The sequence below is a fragment of the Dermatophagoides farinae genome, chromosome 2 (assembly GCF_024713945.1).
Source record: "Dermatophagoides farinae isolate YC_2012a chromosome 2, ASM2471394v1, whole genome shotgun sequence".
NCBI lineage: Eukaryota > Metazoa > Arthropoda > Arachnida > Sarcoptiformes > Pyroglyphidae > Dermatophagoides > Dermatophagoides farinae.
In genome coordinates, this window is record NC_134678.1 from 1350757 (window position 1) to 1371481 (window position 20725).

At 28.8% G+C, this 20725-nt stretch overlaps 2 protein-coding genes across 13 annotated transcripts in view; one reads left to right on the forward strand and one right to left on the reverse strand.

Annotated features, from left to right (window-relative positions):
• The first annotated feature begins 67 nt into the window (after window positions 1-67).
• On the forward strand, window positions 68-15008 carry LOC124498934 (uncharacterized). 12 transcript variants are annotated; one of them, XM_075735730.1, is made up of 11 exons: window positions 91-676; window positions 2296-2576; window positions 10363-11450; window positions 11518-11650; window positions 11737-11907; window positions 12168-13712; window positions 13776-13944; window positions 14007-14043; window positions 14152-14554; window positions 14621-14698; window positions 14770-15008. In XM_075735730.1, the coding sequence occupies exons 3-11, from the start codon at window positions 11172-11174 to the stop codon at window positions 14793-14795; spliced, it is 2841 nt and encodes a 946-aa protein (XP_075591845.1). In that variant the 5' UTR covers window positions 91-676; window positions 2296-2576; window positions 10363-11171; the 3' UTR covers window positions 14796-15008. The 12 variants fall into 12 exon arrangements, with proteins under 12 accessions (XP_075591843.1, XP_075591845.1, XP_075591842.1 ...); XM_075735728.1 differs by lacking the exon at window positions 2296-2576 and having other exon boundaries at window positions 68-676; XM_075735727.1 differs by having other exon boundaries at window positions 12168-13944.
• A 104-nt stretch (window positions 15009-15112) lies between these two features.
• The window catches only part of LOC124499260 (uncharacterized), a 30439-nt gene continuing 24826 nt past the window's right edge, over window positions 15113-20725 (reverse strand). The window contains exons 15-21 of the mRNA XM_075735717.1: window positions 17793-19303; window positions 17365-17720; window positions 16982-17228; window positions 15862-16904; window positions 15597-15800; window positions 15413-15514; window positions 15113-15352 (exon numbers count right to left, since the gene is read on the reverse strand). Of these exons, the coding sequence (XP_075591832.1) occupies window positions 15269-15352; window positions 15413-15514; window positions 15597-15800; window positions 15862-16904; window positions 16982-17228; window positions 17365-17720; window positions 17793-19303 (3547 nt within the window). The 3' untranslated portion in view covers window positions 15113-15268. The remainder of the gene's footprint in view (window positions 15353-15412; window positions 15515-15596; window positions 15801-15861; window positions 16905-16981; window positions 17229-17364; window positions 17721-17792; window positions 19304-20725) is intronic.

Here is a 20725-nt window from a genome sequence, read left to right on the forward strand (position 1 = left end):
ATCACGTGATCATATTTCATTTCTGGCTCATGCGTAATTCGAAAATTGAATATTTGGGTCCCTGTTTTTTTTTTTGTGTCTTCGATCTGTGTGTGATATTCGTGAAGAGAGAAAGAGAGACTGTTTGGCTTCGTTGTATTTTTTTTTTCATTCATATAAAGATTTCGATTTTAAGAAGGGGAATAGATAGAGATAAAGAGAAAGAGAGAGAAAAGACACGGCCCACGTTGAAACTTTTGAGTAGCCAAAAAAAAAAAGAAAAGAAAAATTTTTACTTGTGTGAAATATATGTGTTATTATATTATATTACTCATATATATGAACATCTTATTGAAATGTTTGTGTGTGTCTATGTGTATTTGTGTTTGTATTCAAACAACGAACTTTGTTTCGGTCAGAAGGTCAACGTTGAAATGAATGAACAACAGCAACAGCAGCTGCCATCATCATCATCATCATCATCATCGTTGTCCATAACAACACAAACACAAGGAACTAATGACAAAATATTTTAATGCTTCTGCCGCTGCTGCTGTTTGTGTCCAGATAATGTTTGTTTGTTGTTGATTTTCATTTTGTTAAAAAAAATTTGTGTTATCCAAAAAATGATGACAATCCAACTATGAAAAATTATGATTATTGTCAATTAATTACATCATGAATTAATTGTTTCAAGGTATGTAAACCAAAAAAAAGTTTTTAATTCTTATTTAGTCAATACCGATTAATTTTTTGTTTGATTATCCCGAAATTCGAACACATTTGTTTGAAAATTGATTTTCGTTCGAAAATTCGAATGTTTGATCATCAATTTTGCTCGGACAATTTTCTGGATCGATTGAAAGGCAAATATTTTTTTTCAATTTGAAAAAAAACGTTGATTAGTACAATTAAATATTATTATATTATTACATCGTCAGCCTGTTGATTAGTTTTGAAAAATTTTCTCATTATTTTTTTTTGATGAAACCATCACTATCCACGCCTTTGTTTTGGTCCATTCTATAACTTGTATATTTGCATTGCCTCTCATGATTGTTTGCAATTATCAACAACAACAAAACGAAATCATCGTTTATGTGGATTTCTCACACACACACACAAACACTGTGGTTCGACATCCTTTTTTCGAATCAAAAAAAAAACTTTTAAGATGAGAAAATCCCTAAATGAACAGAAAAAAAATTTAATAATAATCTTGCGTGAAGAAAAGAGTTGTAGATTTTTTTTCCAACCAACAAAATATGTCCATTTTTTTGAAGAAAATTTCTTGAGAGAACATTTGTTGTTTTTGTTGTTGTTGTTGTTATGCTGTAAATCCCAACTTTTCGACAAAAAAAAAATATTTCCATGATGACCATTCAGCAGCCATAAATGTGAACATCATTTTTTTTTCTGCCCGCAGAATTGAACAATGTCAACCCGTTTGTCAATAGTTTTTTCTCTTTCTCTCATCATTCATCGATCATTTTTTTTCTGATAGAATCGATGATCGATGATGAACGATAGATTGGCTCTATTATCATCAACATCCGTTCATCAATCAATTTATGATTATTGAACACAATCCAATTTTGTTTTCGTTTCTAGCCAAACACACACACATCCATATCAAATTCATTGATCTTTTTGTTGAGAAAGAAAGAAAAAAAATTATAGAAAATTTCTTTTCAAATAACAAGAAAAAAAATATTTTTGGAATCTTTTAAACGTTGTGTGTCCGTTCAAAAGTGTGTGTGTGTGTGTCTGGATGCCAATCAATCCATCTGTTTGTTTGTTTGTATGTGTGTGTGTGTGTGTGACGTTTAAAAAACGTAATATTTTTTTTCCACTCTATCATCAATGATGATGATGATGATGATAAAATGACAACTATACAATGATTATTATCGTTGTTGTTTTTTCTTTCAACATTGATTGTTTGTAATGATGATGATGATGATGATGATTATTATTATTGCCAGTTTGGTTTTGTATTGATATTTTTAGCTGCAATAGAAATAAAAAAGATCTTCTTTTGACTTATGAACAGAAAAAAAACTCATCTTTGATTGACCATAATCATTTTGTCATTCATTAATCCATGATGAAATGAAATGAAAACCTAAATCATTCCATGATAACTGATAACTATTATTTTGTGGATAAGAATTGAAGAAAAATTCAGTTTTTCACCACTGTTTGTTTGTTGTGAATTTTTTTTTTTTGTTCACAGATCATCCAAAAACACTTTTCTTCTTTTTTTTTTGTTTCTGTGGCCGGTCAATGACCAAATTTTTGTTTTTTCTATTTCAGTTTTTTTTCATTTTTATAAAATTACCATCATCATCCAAACATCGGGAACCAAAAAAAAAAAAAAAAAATTTCACCCAAAAAATTTTCATCAATCAGTAAATAATTATCCATCATCATTATCATCATGATCAGCGTCTCAATTCAATTTCCATTTCAACACATTCAATTCTAATAAAAAAAATCCTTTCATTTTCTTCCAACACCATCATCGCCAAAAAAAAATCTTAAAATCCTCTAAAGCCAATCATCATTCATTCGTTGGTTTCCAATAATAATAACAGGTTCGTGTTGTCTTTTTTTTTATTTCTATATCTATGACACACACACACACACACACATTATTATTAGTGGATACCTGGTTATCTATCATTATTATTATTATTGGACACACAAAAATGTTTTTCATCAATCAATCAATCTGATGGATTGAAAAATCTGATTTTAGAGTTTTCATTTTTCATTGAAAGAAAGAATCCAAAACTTTTTATTATTTAACCCTCCTTTCACCTATTTATTTATTAAATATGATGATTGATGTGATTTATATCAATAGATTGTCATTTCCTGGTTTATTTTCGTTTAATCTTGATTGTTGTTTTGTGTGTGTGTCTGTGTGTGTGTCATTAGATTTGATAGTTGATCGATTAATCGAAATCGATATCCGATTTGAATTTCATTTATATATAATATTTATAAGATAGGCTGGTCAGATTATTTTTTTTTCTTTTATCAAATCAATTGTTCAATAGCCTTAAGTTAGGCAATGTTGTTGCTGTTGTTTTTGTCTGTTTTGTTTTATTTTCTTCCAATTCACTAATAATGAATTATTTTTATCAAAATTGATGATCAAATTATGTCTATCTATAGAATGATTATCGATTACGATGATGGAAAATCATCATCATCATCATCGTGTTTCAATCAGAAATGAAAAAAAGTGATCATTATTCATCAATTATATGTTTGGATTATAGATAATTTTATTCGAATCAAAATTAGAAAAAAAACATACTGATTTCCCTTTAAGGCTAAATCTGTTCTGTTGTCAAAATTAATTTTTTTTTTTTTTTTTTTTGATCGCAATTATATTCTAGGACGATTATTTGCCTTGTTGTTGTTTTTGTTGTTGTTGATTCACTTGTTTTTTCTTTTGTTTAGTTTCTTTTGTTGTGGCAATATCAATTAAATGTTTATTATTATCTTTTGTTTAAATTTACGATTATAATCTCCAACAAAAAAAAATCTGATGACCGAATCCATCTTCATAATCTATATGTTATTTGTTTGTTTGTTTTGTCTTTTTTGAAACTTAATCTTTTTTTTTTGGTAAAAAATTTCCAATTCAAATGATGACAATTATATATTTGTAACAAACGTATTTTAATAAACCAAAAAAAAAAAAAAAAAAAAAAAAATGTATACATCACACATTTTTTGTCTTTTGTTGATCTAGTTTGAAGCTATTTTTATCCATTTTTTTTTATTCTGATGATGATGATGATAATGATTGTCCAGTTGTGTCCAAATGATCAAAATGATGATGATGATGATTGTCAAAATGTTTGACTATGAACAAAGCAAAACTACTGGTTTTTATTATTATTATTTTTCTCTTTTTTTTCTGTCACTTGTCTTTCTTTTTATATAAATAATTATTATTGACATTGTCAAGATGCTTATGTGTGTGTGAGAGAGTGATGTGTTGCTGTTTCTGTTATTGTTTTTTTTTTTATATATGTAATACATAATTGTAAATGATGAACTTGTGTGTGATTATATAAATGTAAAGTTTGAAAAAAAGAAAAAAAAATTTAATTAACCTTAAGGTGGGTTTTGTTGTTTTGACACAATCTCATCACAACACATCACATCAATCATAATAACTGGTATATGTTTTTTTTTTTGTTTTTTTTAATTTCCAGTGGCATAAGTATGGTGATTGAATTGAATTTGAATGAATGATTGAATTGTTGTTGTTGTTGAATTTTTGTTGTTGTTTTTGTTGTTTTCTAGAGAAACTCACCTCGATATTTTTTTTTTGTTTTTTTTTTGCTTTCTGAAATTTGAAATTTTTTTTCATTATAGTTTTTTGGCCTCGTTTTTTTAATATTTATTTCTATTTCTCTCTTTTTCTCTATCTATCTATTTTGTTTAAATAAACTTGGACTCGTTTGTTTTGTTTGTGATCCATTACTATTTGGGTGCCAGTTTTTTTTTTATTCATTGGTTGGTCATTGTTTATGGTCATTGTATCATCATCATCATCATCATGGACAGTAAGTCCGTTATTTGTTTAGATTTGTTTTTCTTTCTTATTCATTTCGGGTCATTATTATTATTATTATTATTATTTTTGGCAGAATAGATTCAACAATGAAAATGGTCAACAAACAATCGATCAATTAATCCTATTGTTGATTTGAAGATGTGTGTTGTGTGTGTGTTTGTGTGATGAGCTTTGATTTTTTTTTTTTTTTTTTGAATGATGATGATAACGGTAAAATTGTATTCATGTCATTTTATATTTTGTTTGATTTTTTTTTATTTTGATTCAATTCGATTTATGCGTGCCTGTTTGTTTGTTTGTTTTGTGTGTGTGTGTATTTGAATGTGACTGTAATTGTAATCAGATTTGAAATTTATTTTTTTTTCATTTCAAATCATTTATTTGGTGATGTATATGATAGTTTGATTTATTTACTTTTGATTGATGTTTGTCCATATATAACATAAGAATAGATTCAGTGTACAATGAGAGAATGATAATGATGAAAGATAATCAAAAAATGAAAAAAAAATTATTCCATTACATTGTCAGGTTGACCATAGATGTTTTTTCTCCATTTTCCATGATCAAAAAAAAATTTTTTTTTTCCGAGTGAACAAAAAATTATTACACGCGTATTTTGTATTATATGAATTGATTGAATTGAATGATGATGAAGCATTATTATTGGTATATACTTGTTTTTGGTTTTCCAAAACATTCATTCATTTTGGAATTCGTGATGATTATAACCAGGATGATTATAATAATAATGATGATGATGATGATTATGATGAACACTTTTTTTCTACATGACGATAGATTTATATATTTCTTGCCATTGCTTTATATTTCGTTCATTTGGCTTCATAATAATAATAATAATATCGATGGTTGATTAAGGGGCTCCATGAATGTAGATGTAGATGATGCTAATGCCGATGTTGCGTAATTACCTGTCCAAAATCGTTCGTTCTTTTGTTTTTATTTATTATTATTTTTTTTCGTTGTTGTTGTTGTTTTATAAGCTATAACGGTCATCAATCTAGTTTTTTTTCTGTTTGTCCAGGTATTAAGAGGTCAACAACAACAACATGTTGGACATATGTATGTGGCAATTTAGGTATAAATAACATGTTTTTGTTGTTATTGTTTCAATATTTTTTATTTTTGAGACAATCATTCATCATGAAAATAATAATATCTTTCGATTATAAATCTATCGATTCATTTATCATCTATCTGTCAATGATTCTAATTTTGTCATTTCGATTTCTTATTATTTTTTTCTGATGATGATGATGATGAAAAAAGGTGATTGTTTTTCTTTTGTGAAATCTGGATTTATCCAGATTTTTTTTTCGCCTTTTGATTTTCTATTATTGTCATTGTTATTCGATTTTGAAACAAAAAAAAAAATACATTTCAAATGACAAAATGTTAACGAAATCAAGGTGTAACAAAATTGAATTTCAAATTTTTGAATACAAAACGAAAAAAAAGACAAAATTGAAATCTAGATTACATTTTAGAGGAAATTAAATTTTCCTTTTTTTTTCTCCGTTGAAATTACCAAAAATTCAAATGAGATATATTTCTATCAATTTCGATGATTCAATTGATTAATATGAAAAATCAGAGAAGAAAAAATTTATTTCTGGGAACGGAAAAATTCACATCAATTGTTCATATATCGAATGAATAAATCAGTCTTTTTTTTTGTTCTGTCGAAACAAATGCTCAGTCCTTGTATAATACGATCACCAAGTTTTTCTTCATCCATTCATTCAATCGTAAATTTTTGCCATCTAATCCAATTTTATTCATGTCAACATTTTTATATTAAAATGTGTCCTTAATATATGATGATGGAGTTTTTTTTCCACAATAAATCCTTTTAATACAATTTTATGGTGATTAAGAAAATTTGTCTTAATTTTAATGATGATTTTTATCAATACGACATTTACTTTGACCGGTAGTAAATTTCATTTTTTTTCGCATTGAATATATACACAGGTGTTGAGATGTAAAGAGAAAAAAAAATCAAAACGGTAGTGTGAAAAAAGATGATGTAAGGTGATTATGTTGAATTTTTCTTTCATCTCTCTCTATCTCTTTAATTTATTTCTTCTATATCGACAAATTGGATTTGAAATGTGAAATTAATATTTGAAATTGTCGTATTTTGTGTGTGTGTGTATGTTTGTTGAATGATGAATGAAAAAAATTATCTTTTTTTTTGAACATCTGCTGCCGTAAATGTAATTTAATGATTTGATTATGATGATTTTAACATTTCGCTACCACTACTACTATTTTATCACATTTGTTGTTGTTGTATAACTTCCGCATCAATTTTTTTCTCTTATGTATGTCATTTATTGTTGAAAAAAATGATGTTTTATCCATTGAAAATGGCTGTTGTTGTTGTTGTTTTGTACTTTTTTCTTCTCCTTTTCTATTAGCATTGACAAATCGGATTTTTTATCGATTTTTTCTCATTCGATTCATCAAAAGGTGATAATCAGTTTTCATTTTGTTGTTTTTATTCTCCAAATAACAAAAAATTGTCATTTTGTGCATGTGTACATATTCAGAATCCATTTGTTTCAATTTTAATACCGGATTTTTTTTTGTGTGTGTGTGTGTATTCATTCAAAAAATTGTCTGTTGCGGCCGATTTGTTTTTTTTTGTTTTGTCGGTCACAGGAAAAAAAATTTCATATGAAAAAAAATCAAATTCTTTTGTTCTTTGATTCGTTTTATATATTTTTTATATTAAACTAAATTTTTCATTGTTTTTTGTTTGTTGGCCCAATTTTGTTTTCTGTTCTGATTACACATTCTGTCTAACTATGTGTGTGTATGTGTGTGTGACAATCTAAATTGTATTTTATATTGAATTGTGGATGAACAATAATAATGATAATAATAATAAAAAAATAGATTCAATCAATGAATCTGTGTGTGTGTGTATGTGTATGTCTTTTTTCTTGATTGTTCTTTGATATATATTCATTTATTTCATGTAACAAATAAAATAAAATAAAATAAACGAAATGGAAAATCTTGAATGGCGCCAACTAGTACCCATAAATGATCATCATCGTCAATGATGCCGGTCAATCGGTTGGTTGGACGATTTTTGTTCTCTTACTTGATCATCAACAACAACAACAACAACAAGACAGCTGTCTTTTTCAGCTACTTGACATTTTCATATATATGTGTGTATGTGTATGTCCTAGTTTTCTATAGTTGTTTTTTTTTTTTTTTTTTTGGTTAAATATTACAAGAGTAAATTCATTCACAGCAACTATGATATCTCTTTGAAGCATGGAACCATTTTTTTCAAAGATTGTTTTTTTTCGCTGTTGTTGTTGTTGTTGAAGAACTTGAATCGACAGCATGATGAAAAAAAAGAGAACGATCATCATTTGGATCCAACAGTTCATCATCATCATCATAGCTTTTACTTTTTTTCCTGGTTTTTTTCTACTCGTTTGCTGATATCTTTAATCCTTCTTTATATGTTTTTCTTTTCATTTTTCGTCTTTTTTTTTGATTAGATGTCCGATATTTATCTGTTGAATACTATTAATCTAGTGTGTGTGTGTGTATAAAGAGATATAATCTCGATTAACAATAGTACATAGTTGTTAGTTGTCCGTCAATTTGACTTACCGAACGACCGACCGACCGACTGACCGATACACCCGGTACGGGTTTTATCAATTTTGAATGAACAAACGAACAAATGAAATGAAAAAAAAAATTCGTCTGAATGATCGATGGATAGAAACGAGACACATTACACACATTGTGTATTATACGCCCGAAAAGTTTGGAAAAAGAGAGAGAGAGAGAAAGAGAGAAAAAAATGTCTTGTTGTTGTCCAATGTTGATGGTGGTTTGAAAAAAAGTTTATTTTAAGAGTTTCTCGACATTAGTTGTTGAATTGTGTGGCTACATATGAACCGTTATTTCATTTTATATTTTCACTCACCGAACCTGTTCAACAAAGCCACCATCATCATCATCAACATTATCGTCATAGTCTGGTTGATTTTTATTTCTCGAATATTTTTGCTCTGTTTCTTTCACTAGCTCGCCATTTCATTTATGTTTCCAATGTGTTTTTTTTTGTTTTTTGTATTTTTGATCATAGCGTGCATCTACACTAGCATATTAAATTATATTATTATTATTAATCCATTCCTATATGATATATGATTTTTCCATGTTTACAATAAACATCAATCAAGGTATATCAAACGTTGTTTTTTTTTGTATTTGTACTACTTCTATTCATGATATTCTTCATGTTATCATCATTCAAATCTAATCAATTGATGATTATCGAATCGCTTCTTTTTTTTTGTCCATGAATCATCAAAAGAAATTCAAGAATATGAACATGTAGATCACTTGCATGTGTAATGTAAATTGTCCTACAATAGCATGGATAATTTTCTTTATCATTTGCGTGTGTATATGTGTGTAAAAGATTTACCTTGCAGCCTTTATTATACTACTATAATTATATTTAGTGTATACAACAACAACAACAACAAGTGATCAGATACCGAATCTTTATGGATAGCAACAGACAACAAGGCATACTTCCGTATATTAAATACATGCATGCAATGAATTTTTTTTCAAATTGTCAACAATTATTATTGTCACGGTGTGTCTAATTTTTTTTTTCTACATAGCAATATATATCAATATATTTCTGGTTTCGGTTTGGTTATGTTGAATGAAAAAACAAACCAATTTGAAATGCTCCATATTGTTTTTTTTTGTTGTTGTTGTTCAATATCCTTTTTTTTTGTCTGTATTTAAAATATTTTGGCAATAGAATCCAACGTAACAAAAATCATCTATTGTTGTTTAAGTGCGTGTGTATTGTGTATGTATGATGATTATCTATTAATGGACTACATAAGTTATTTTTTCCTATGTTCTGAACATCATCATCATCATAATCATTAATATCACAATCTTATCAACAGGTGTTATTGTTCTATATTTATTTGTTTTTGGTTTTTTTTTGTTTTTTCAATTCACATCTTACAGATGTTTGTGTTGTTGTTGTGTGTGTGTGTGTGGTCATCAACAGTGTTGTGTAAATAATAATGTGTATGGAGAGCATAAATTTTTTATATATTTATTTATTCATTCCATATGTATGTGTGTTTGTTATGAGACGATATGAAAAAAAATGTATATATAGTTTGTTTGATTTCATTTATTTTTTGCTTACTATATCGTTTTCTGAGGGTTGTCACGACCGAATTTTTTTTTTCTCGATTTTATGATTCATCGGTTATATCAAATATAATTATTGAATGTCAAGTGTGCTGAATGTGTGTGTGCGTGGACAAAAAAAAATTTTCCGATAAATAATTTGAATGTTTCATGATCATAGGACCTTCATTTCATTGAATGAATGAATTCAATTGAAGAAAAACAAAAAGATTTTACACAATCGATACATGCGCGCATATAGCCGTTTATTTTTATTTTTTTTTTTTATTATTTTCATTTCCATATGTATCGATGATGTAATAATTAACAAATGGTAAATGAAACGTGTGTTATTATTGTTGTTTTCTTTTCCTTTTTTATTATTGCCGACGATCAATATTCCATTATAATAATGATAAAATAACGGGGCCCATTATATTTGATGATGATAAAACTAATTTTAAAGCAATAAAAACAACATTAATTTTTTTCCATTTAGACTTTTTTTCAATTGAAAATAATTGTTTTTTTTTGTATACATATAGATTGTTTGTTTGCCAACATTGCGCCATTTCATTTGTTGTTTGTATGTCGAGCGAGAAAGAAAACCACAAAAAGAAGCAATTAAATCAACAGGAAAAAAAACAATCTGGCATTTAATCCAACCAATCATTCACTAACCAAACATCCATTTCATCCATCCGTCAATCAATAAAAATCAAATAGAAACGTAAACAGCATTTTTTTTAAATATAATCTCATCATATTTGATCAACAACAACAACAACAACAAAAAAAACTGTTTGCGTGAATCCATAACAACAATGATGGAAAATATTTTGTGAAAACAAATAGAAATTTTGTCATTCGATTCTTCGTGGTTTAATTGTGTTTTCATAAACAATTAATGTTCATTATTGTTGAATTGAAAAATTCAAATTAAAACAAGAAAAAACTGGCCACGTCAATAATAATAACCGCTGGTATCTTTTTTATCTGATGACTAGTTAAGATTTTTTTTACTGCAAAAAAAGAACCTTTGTGCTTATGTTTCTGTGTGTTTACTATTCAACCAATGCATTGATGATTCTTATAATTAACCTTGATAAATACAACGGCAACCAAAATCAACATAACCCCATCAACAAAATCAGATTGTCATCAATTTTTGTTACTATGGTCATAAATAGCCGTGGCAATCAATTAAACCTGATACGGCAACGACAATAATGATCATGACTTTTTAGATTTTTTTTTTTTTTGGTCAAAAGCGACGATATTTTTGAAAAAAAATTTGATATTTTGTTTATTTCATTGACAAAGAATTCAAGTAGGAAAAAATCCCTTTTCATAAATGTTGACAATGTCTCATAATGCTTCCGAACGTGGAAGCTGGAAAGAATCTTATCGATCATCAGATTCGGTTGAATCATCCGAAGATTCGGATAATTCATCAACAAATAGTAGTCTTAATGGTAGTAGTAATCGACAAAATAGTAATTCCCATCTACCGCCACCAATCGGTTGCATTACAACGCATCGTGTTTCGGCTGTCATTAGACCGGAGATCAAAATTCCACCAATTGATCCATTACAATTTGTTAAGATACAAAAAAATGAACTTTCAAAAACGGTATGTTGATTATTTTTTTTTCTGAAACTTATTTTTCAATTTTCCCTTTTTTTCTTGTAATAAATAGGCCGTTGAACAGATAAAATTAGCGGAAGAAGAAAAGATTACCAAAGAAAAAATTAAAGAAGTTGAAGAAGAATGGCAAAATAATCTGATGAGTTGGAAATCCAAGCGAAAGTTGACGAAAAATCATTCAGAAGGTTTGTGTGTGTGTATGGTTGACCGAGCTTGTCTACATTTTTTTCAAATAAAACGAATTATTATTAACTTTTTTTCCATTATTTAGATGAAGCATTGCCACGTAATCCTAATCGTAAAACGAAAACATTTTCTGAGATATTAAATGAAAAAGCTAAGTCAGGCGCCAGAATTGGCTATAATCTACATAAATACATTGATCCAGATTTGGAAGATGATTTTAATAATTCTCAAATAACAGAGTTTATGTCGACAAAAGGTTAGTCATCAACATATACATTGTGTAAATTTTATTGTGTTACTCAGGTGATATCACCTAAGATAGAGTTATATTATTTGTTTGTTGTAGCCTATACACACAAACATTGCTCACGTTCACTTATGCATGCCAAAAAAAAACTGCAAATATAATACATTTTGAAGTTTATCTAAAATGCGATTATATTAATGATTGTGTCCTAATTAATACACATTGTAATTAATGTTTGGCATTCATTTTTTTCTCATCCAACCATTTAGAAGAGTATTTAGATGAAATGACCAAAACGAATGGTGAGTCAAATGTTTCACGACCGAATATGGAGAGCAGCAGATCAAAAAATTCGAATTCAACTGTAAATGAACAATCAAAGACGAAAACCAATTTGGATCGTTTCATGGAAATGAACAATTCAACTGATGACATGAATATGGATAAAATGTCTAGAAATGGTCTTGGTGAAGTTGTCGTTTTTAATACATCACTTCTGGAAGAATTTAGTGTCAAATCTGAACAACAACAACAATGTGATATACAACAACAGCAGAAACCAAATAAATCATCCAATATTGATAAAGATGATCATCATTCTAAAGGAATTCAGAAAGCATCGCCTTATTCTGTCACTGATAGTGGCAAAAATGATTCACCTGTTCATTCGGACAAAAAAGTTCATGTGCCAATCAATGATTGGAAATCAAGCCATCAAAATTTGCAACAACAACAATTAGCGAGAAAATATTCTTCATCAAATGAAGATGATGTACCAAATACACAGAATAGTAGCTTTGAAATTGATGATGAAGAAGAATTGGATGAAGAATTGGAAAAATTAAGGATAGATCAAGAAAGATCATTTAAAGCAAAACTTCATACATTCGAAATTTTAGCCAAACAAGAAGAAGAAGCAGCTAGACGTGCAGCTGAAGCTAACCTTAAACGACAACAAAATCGAGCAAAATTGGCCGCTGAACGATCAAAGTCATTGTCTAATATTAATTCACAGCCTAAACATGGATTGGCAGCTTCAAGTTCTGTTTCCAGTTCTTCATTACAGAATAAAAATGCTAATAACAATGGAAACAACGATTCTTCTATCAAAAAATCAGCTAATAATAATAAACCGATACAAAATGTTAACAAACCAGTCAACAACATAAACAATAATAATGAAGATCATTATTATTTGACATGCAAAAATCAACCGACCAATTCAGTTGTTTACAATTTCAAAGAAAAACTCGAAACAAACACTTTAACTACGATCGATCAAACACAGCCACAACCATCATCATCACCAACGATAACAGCAACGACCAAAGCAACCATAGGACAAAAATCATCACAACCATTGAAAATTCAAACGCCAAAAACACAATCATCACAACCAAATCAGGCGATGAAAATGAATGAACAACCAGTGATTAATAATAAAACAACCATGAATGATTCTGTCGAACGATCACAACGTGAACAATCATCAATGAATAATATTTATGAAAATGTTCCTTCACTAGCTACCAATCAACATCAACATCCGACACAATTGATTCATTCGAACACTGCCTCCTCCTATGTTCATCAACAACCACCAAATGTCCAATCACAAACAATATTATCCAATGAAATTATCGCTGATCCTGATGCTATTCGTAATGCAAGTCAAAAATTATTACAACAACAACAACAGATTTATCAGAATCAACCACCCTTACAAACGACGACAACAACTACTTCAATAAAACATCCATCAATGGTTGCACCTTATCCAAATGATCATTATTCAAACATTACATCATTACATGGTAATTTTGATAGTAGCTCTAAACATGAATTTTTGATGGACAATAAAATACCTATGACAACAGGCAAAACTGGTAGTTATCTTCACACGATTTCAGATGATGTTGGATTGCCACCAATTCAGATAACCAAATCGATACAGACAACAATGCCACCGGCATCTGATGATCATCATCCGGTATATCAGAATCAAATCATTACCACTTCTCAAACATTTCATAATTATGAAAACAGGTTAGTATAATATAATTTAATCATCAAATTTAACTAATGATTTTGATTTATTGCTTTGATAGCCCTGAAACAATGATGTTACCGGCTAGAGATGATCTGGTGAGTTTTTATCCACCACCAGAGCCCATTTTCCAAACACAACCTCAACCATCATATTATCCCTTGAATCCACTATATGTAAATTCTCAATATCTTTATTATCCTAAGCCTTATTTGGGTTCGACTGGAAATGCACATATGATGAAACCTGTTCCCGTTTCGAAACAATCCACGATGCCGAATAATGCAACACGTCTGCCAACAACAAGTCGTTATGGAGCCAATGGCTATAATCCAAATCATTGGGTCATACAGGAAGCCGAATTACGACAATCTACACAAAGAATGCACCAGCCACCACCACCACCACCACCATCATCATCATCACAAGTTTCGAATATGGCAGCTAATAATAAAAATTGTCCTGGATATTTATCAGTGTCGGGAAAAAAGAAATGTTCAAAATGTGGTGATGAATTGGGCAAAGGTTGTGCGGCCATGGTCGTTGAATCACTTTCTCTTTATTATCACATTAATTGTTTCCGGTGTTCTGTTTGTAACATTCAACTTGGTAAGTAAAATTTGGTTTTTTTTCTTCGTTATAAGTAACTCGTTATCATTTTATTCAAAATTAAAGGCAATGGTACCGTTGGCACTGATGTTCGAGTAAGAAATAATAAGTTACATTGTCAAAATTGTTATTCTAATGATGAAGGTATGATAATGGAATTTTATTTAAAAATTTTTTTAATATTCATTTTTTTTTGTTTTATACTGAAATTCTAGCTGGTCTCAAGTTCAGTCGTGTTTGATTTCTGTGTTGCAATTCAATTTCCAATGTTTGGCAATGTTTGATTCTTAACTCTCCACACCCTATTCATTCATTAACAGAAAATTTTCTCCATTATCCAGTGATTCTTTAATAACTCTTCTTTATATTGTTTTTTTTTTTGCTATACAATCTTCGATTTCGATTCTTTACATATAAAGCTTTTCTGAAACAAATAAAATTCGTTTCATGTAAACAATCTTATCTTCATTTTAGCACTTTTAGCTTGAAATTATGAAAAAATTGAATTTAATGGATGTGCTGCCATCTGTTAATGGAAAAAAAACTATACACGACAATAAAGACTGAAAATCGAATTTATTGAGAATAATTCATTTTTTTTGTTGTTGAACTTGATTTCAATTACAACTAAGAATAAGAATAATATATTGTTTTTTATGCTATATTTTAAATTCTAAATCAATATGACAATAGAATTTTTCTTTTCAACAACATTTAAATGGTTAAATTTTGTTCTTCACGTTTAATATCACGAATATCTTGTTTGTAAACGAAATAATAGCTTGGTATTCTCATTCTCTGTATTAAAAATAAAGAAAGGTTAGAAATAGAAATATAGTAATCAAAAGAGATACATACGACATCTCGTATAGCTTTATCAGCACCAGAATGTATAAGAATACGGCCCATCTCTTCCATTTTACTCATTGCCATTGCATAATGTAATGGTGTACGTCCCAACTACATAAATATCGATAAGTAAATCGATAATCAAATTTTGAATTTAAACATCAAAATGATGATAAATAAAAAATCGACTTACATTATCAGGTATATTGATGACTTTATGATTTACTTTGATCAAGATTTCAATAATATCCAAATTGCCAAAAAGAACGGCTAAATGAAGCGATGTACGGCCACGATTGCTTTTAGCTATAACTAATTGTGAATTATTATCCACCAGACCGACAACGCCTTCCAAATAGCCATTGCGAATGAATGTATGTAATTCATCTCTCATTTTCTATTCATGGCCAGTAAAAAAAAATTAATGATGAAATGAATACATTCGATTTATATTTTACCTGTAATTCAGCCGCTTCATGTATAAACGTTTGCATTGAAGTTATATTATTTCTTTCCAATAATGATATTACATCATTTCCTTCAGAATCGACAACAGTCAATAATGTAGCATAACCTTCAAGTAATAATAATTTAAGATAATCAGCATCTTCATTTAGGAAACAATCAATAATAAATTGATCAATAACTTGAAGATTATTTTTGATTCCATTCTGTACGGCAATATCTCGTATGGTACGATATTTAGAATCAAGTTCAGGAACCAAATATTTGGCTTGACGTAACATTTTATAGAAAATGTTACGTTTTTGATCTTTAGCAGCGGCTAAATGTAATACAGTACGGCCATGTTCATCTTTAATCTGTGTAAGATCATAACCAGATGCCGATAAACCATTGGTAATTTTCAGCTGTGATGCTTGAGCATTTTGTATACTATCAATAACGCTACCATTTTGTCCTTTTTTAATGACATCAGAATTTTCAATTTGTTGATCAATACTTTCACGTAGACGAAGTTTTTCATTTCGAAGCGTTTGATTAAATTCATATGATAATGTTTCAAATATTTTATCATCCACTGGTGATTTTGATTCATTAGATTTTTTTCCATTACTATTATCATTATTATTATTAGAATCGAATGTTTCCATCCGTTTCAATATTGGTTTTTCTTTAGTATTCTCCGATGATTCAATTACTGTTTCACCATCATTATTTATACTACTAGCGGATGTATTGTCCAGTTTATTTGATTCAGATCCTAAATCATTACCATTTATAATTGTCTGTGGCTCTTCTTTTTCTCCATTATTAGTATCATCATCATACATTTGTCTTGGTTCAATTTGAAGAACTTGTATCTCTTTTTCTTTATCTTTCGTATCATTTATGATCATTGATTGATCATCTGCCTTTGGCATTAATAATTTTTGTTCATCCATATCAATAGTAGAAGCTCTTTTCTGTGTATTGCCACCACCATCAACATCAGCACCACCATTGGCTGAAGAAGGAGCCGAACCGCTTTCAGGAGTCAATTCTGGAATGGGAGACAGAAATAACAAAATTTAAAATCTTGTTAGTACAAAGATAGATATAGAAAATGATAACACATACGTGACACGATTTCTGGCGTTGGCGGCCTTTCCCAAAGATCAGCTTTATTTTTTTTCTCTACATCATCTTCTTTATCACTATATTTAATGAGCAAATCCCGAATCGTCAATTTTCCGTTAGTCAAATAGTCAACCGGAGTGAAACCATATCTATCATTTTGGTTTTTATTAGCATCAGCCGCTTCAAGAATTTGATATATTTGCTTATCGGGCAAAACGGCCGCATAATGGAATGGTGTTCGTCCATCCTATTGTTGTTGTTGTTGTTATTGTTGCCGATGATGATGATGATGATGATGATTAAAAACAATAAAAAAAAGAAAATTTTTTGTTTATAATTTTTTTTTCAGTAAAAAAAATTCAAAATAACAAAAATTTGATTACATTATCTGGCCCATCAATTGTTTCTGGAAATTGAGTGATAATGTATAGCAAAATATCAACGTGACCATGTAGAACGGCTAAATGTAATGGTGAATTACCATATTGATCACGGCATAATGCAAATCGTTTACGTGTTAATGTTTTTTGCACCTCTTCAAAATTGCCCTTGATCACTGATTCATGAATTTTTTTTATCTTTTCCATATAATGTGGTATTAAATTCAGAAAATCTTGAACTTGTTTGTTATCAGAATCGATATTTAATAATCGATGTCCTTGACCGGCAATAACAACATGTTCCAAACGGATCAGATCTCCATCATCAAGCCAACCTTTTATCAATTCATTCAGGCGATCTTTCGAATGGATGGAAAAAAACATTTAAATAAATTTTCAAAAAAAAATTCATAAAAATCGATAGATCATACCATGATTCATATCAGGAACGTTTGATTTGGCCGAAATTCTTTTCGTTGAGCTATCAATCATTTTTTGAAGTTTTTCTTCATTCGAATCTTCCATTCCATCAGATTGTTGATCTTTTTTGACTTCAGATTCTACCGTTTCATTTTTATCATTGATTTTTTCGTCAACAATAATTTGATTTGAATTTTCATTATCAATTTCATTGGAAGATGATTTAATGTTTTCATCATCATCCACCACATTATTACTAACAGGTACATCATTATCATCAGTAATGTTTTTTGCAATTTCATTTTCATCCATTTCTAAATTATTTTCATCAGGAATTTTATCTGGAATTATTTTTGACGATTCAATAGTAGTATCAACATCTTTTTTAATCTCTAGAGTTTCAACTAGATTTTCATTATTGCTTGAAATTCGTTCTGATTCTTTATTGGTAGAATTAGATTCATTTTCATTTTCTCCTTTGGGATCATTATTATTGCCATCTTGAATTTGTTTACCATCGTTGGTTAGATTATTATTATTATTATTGTCCGATTGATTTTGTTGATCAATTTTCATGGACGAATTCTCTTGTTGTTCTTGCTGCTGTTCAGAAACAAATGAACTTTCAAGATTTTCTTGCTGGTTATCGTTATTATTAACGTTTTGTTTTTGTTTTTCATCTCCATCATCATTTTTATCGGCCATTTCATTGGATTTCATAGCTTCATTAACATTCATTTCATTTTGCTGTTCCATTAGTGGTTTATTTTTCTCTCCTTCTTCTTCTTTTTCTTCTTCTTCCATATCTTCTTCATCTTCTTCTTTGATAACAGAAATGTTTGCATCGATTGTATCGTTAATATTATCATCATCATCATTAATATTATCGTCAACAATATTTTTTGATCGTTGTTGTTCTACATCTTCATCATCTAAACTACTACTATTAATATTTTCAGAATTTTTATTACTATCCGATCGTTCCAATTCAGAATCATCAATTTTTGTCCATAAAGATTCACTATCAGAAATATTACCATCATCAATTCTTGAATAAATTATAACTGATTCTTTTTGTTGTTGTTGCTGTTGTTTTATTTCTTGCCTTTGCTCTTGATTCGATTCTGATAAAGAATCTGTCATGTTCACATCATCATCATTTACATTATTATTGTTATTTTGTATGATTTCATTGTTGGAATCTTCATTATTATTGAAAGGAATCGATTCATTTTCCGTTTCGACAACAATTGTCGTTGAATCACCTTTATTGGAATCAGGTTCACCAACATTATCATCATTTTCAACGAGAACATTATTAATGGATTGTTGTTGTTGTTGTTGCACTTGTGATGATGAACTAATTTCATCCAATAATTTATTTTCATCGATTAGTTGTTCACTAGAAGAAGTAGTAGTAGTAGTAGTAGTAGTTATCATTTGATTCGTCTTTTGGGAACCGTCGTTTGAATCTTTAATCTCATCATCATCTGGTGTCACGTTCGCATCGTCGTTGTTGATTCTGGAAAAAAAAACAAGAAGAAATTATTAATGATTGAATTGATAAAATGTGAACCTTTGAAGTAAGTTGGAGAAAAAAAAATCAAAGGTGATTATTGAGAAAATGGTTGAAAACTTAAATCATTGATGATGATAAGACTAACTAATGAACTAAGTACGACGATGACGATATTTTTCGATTTTTCAACTTCAAAATGAAAAAAAATATATATATATAGTCTACGCTTTTGGGAATAATGATTCATCGCTTGTTTGCAACATGGATTTTGATTTTATACAAAAAAAAAAATCTTTCTTTGAATGAGTTTTTTTTTCTCGATTGCTCAATCATCATCATCATCATCACAAACAACAACAAACCACATGAAAGAAACGGGAAAAAAAAATTTTCAAACGAAAAAAAAAATTCTATTGATATTGATTATTGTGGATCAATGTAAAATTTTTCTTTTTTTTTTCTTCGCTTCGTTTCTCTATAACCAACACAAACACACACACACACACACACACACACATTCAAGTCCAAACATTTTGTGTTTTCAAACAAAGACAAATTTCTTTTTGCTTTTCTTTTCTTTTTTTTGGCAAAAACGAACAAATCATTCTGGCAAGAGTGTAAAGGAAATGAATTTTTTTTCCCATGCTAGTGAAAAATCCAAAGTAAAAATAATGGATGAATCTCACTTGAAAAAGATTTTTTTTTTAAATTCTTTACAAAACCACACCACACACATATACACAATTGCTTGCTGGACTTAGAGATAGATAAATCGACTGAAAACAGACAGACAGACAGACTGAATTCAAAGTGGATTTTCTTCAAATTTCGTGATCAAGTGTAACACAAAAAACAAAAACAAAACAAAACGAAAAACGAAAGAAAATCGAAAATTTAAGTCCACTTAAATTTTCCAAAGATAAATTTGATGCAAAATTTTCAATGCATGGATGAATGAATGAATGAATGAATTGCATGCATACTTAGACCATTAAATAGTCTCTTAAATATTTGAATATATATATCTATCAATCTAGTTTGAACTATTGGAAAACAATAACAACAACAAAAATAATCCTCACACACACACAATTCAATTTCGATCTTCAAAAAAAAATTTTTTTTTTTTGAAGGGGAAAATTTGATCCTATCTTAGCATAAACGACAAGTATTTGATTTCCATTAGGCAAAAGCAAAAAAGAAAAAGAAAAAATTCAATATGTCCCATTAAATAAAGAATCTATTTATCTTTAGAAACTAAAAAAAAAGAAAAATCAATAAAGATTGTGTGTACAAGTAGCTGATGAGAATATTATATCAGAGCACGAATCAAATCAAATCAAATCAAATTGAAATTTTTCAAATCTTTGATTTTTTTTCCATTCATTCATTCATTCATTCATTGTGTCTACGAATGAGAAGAAA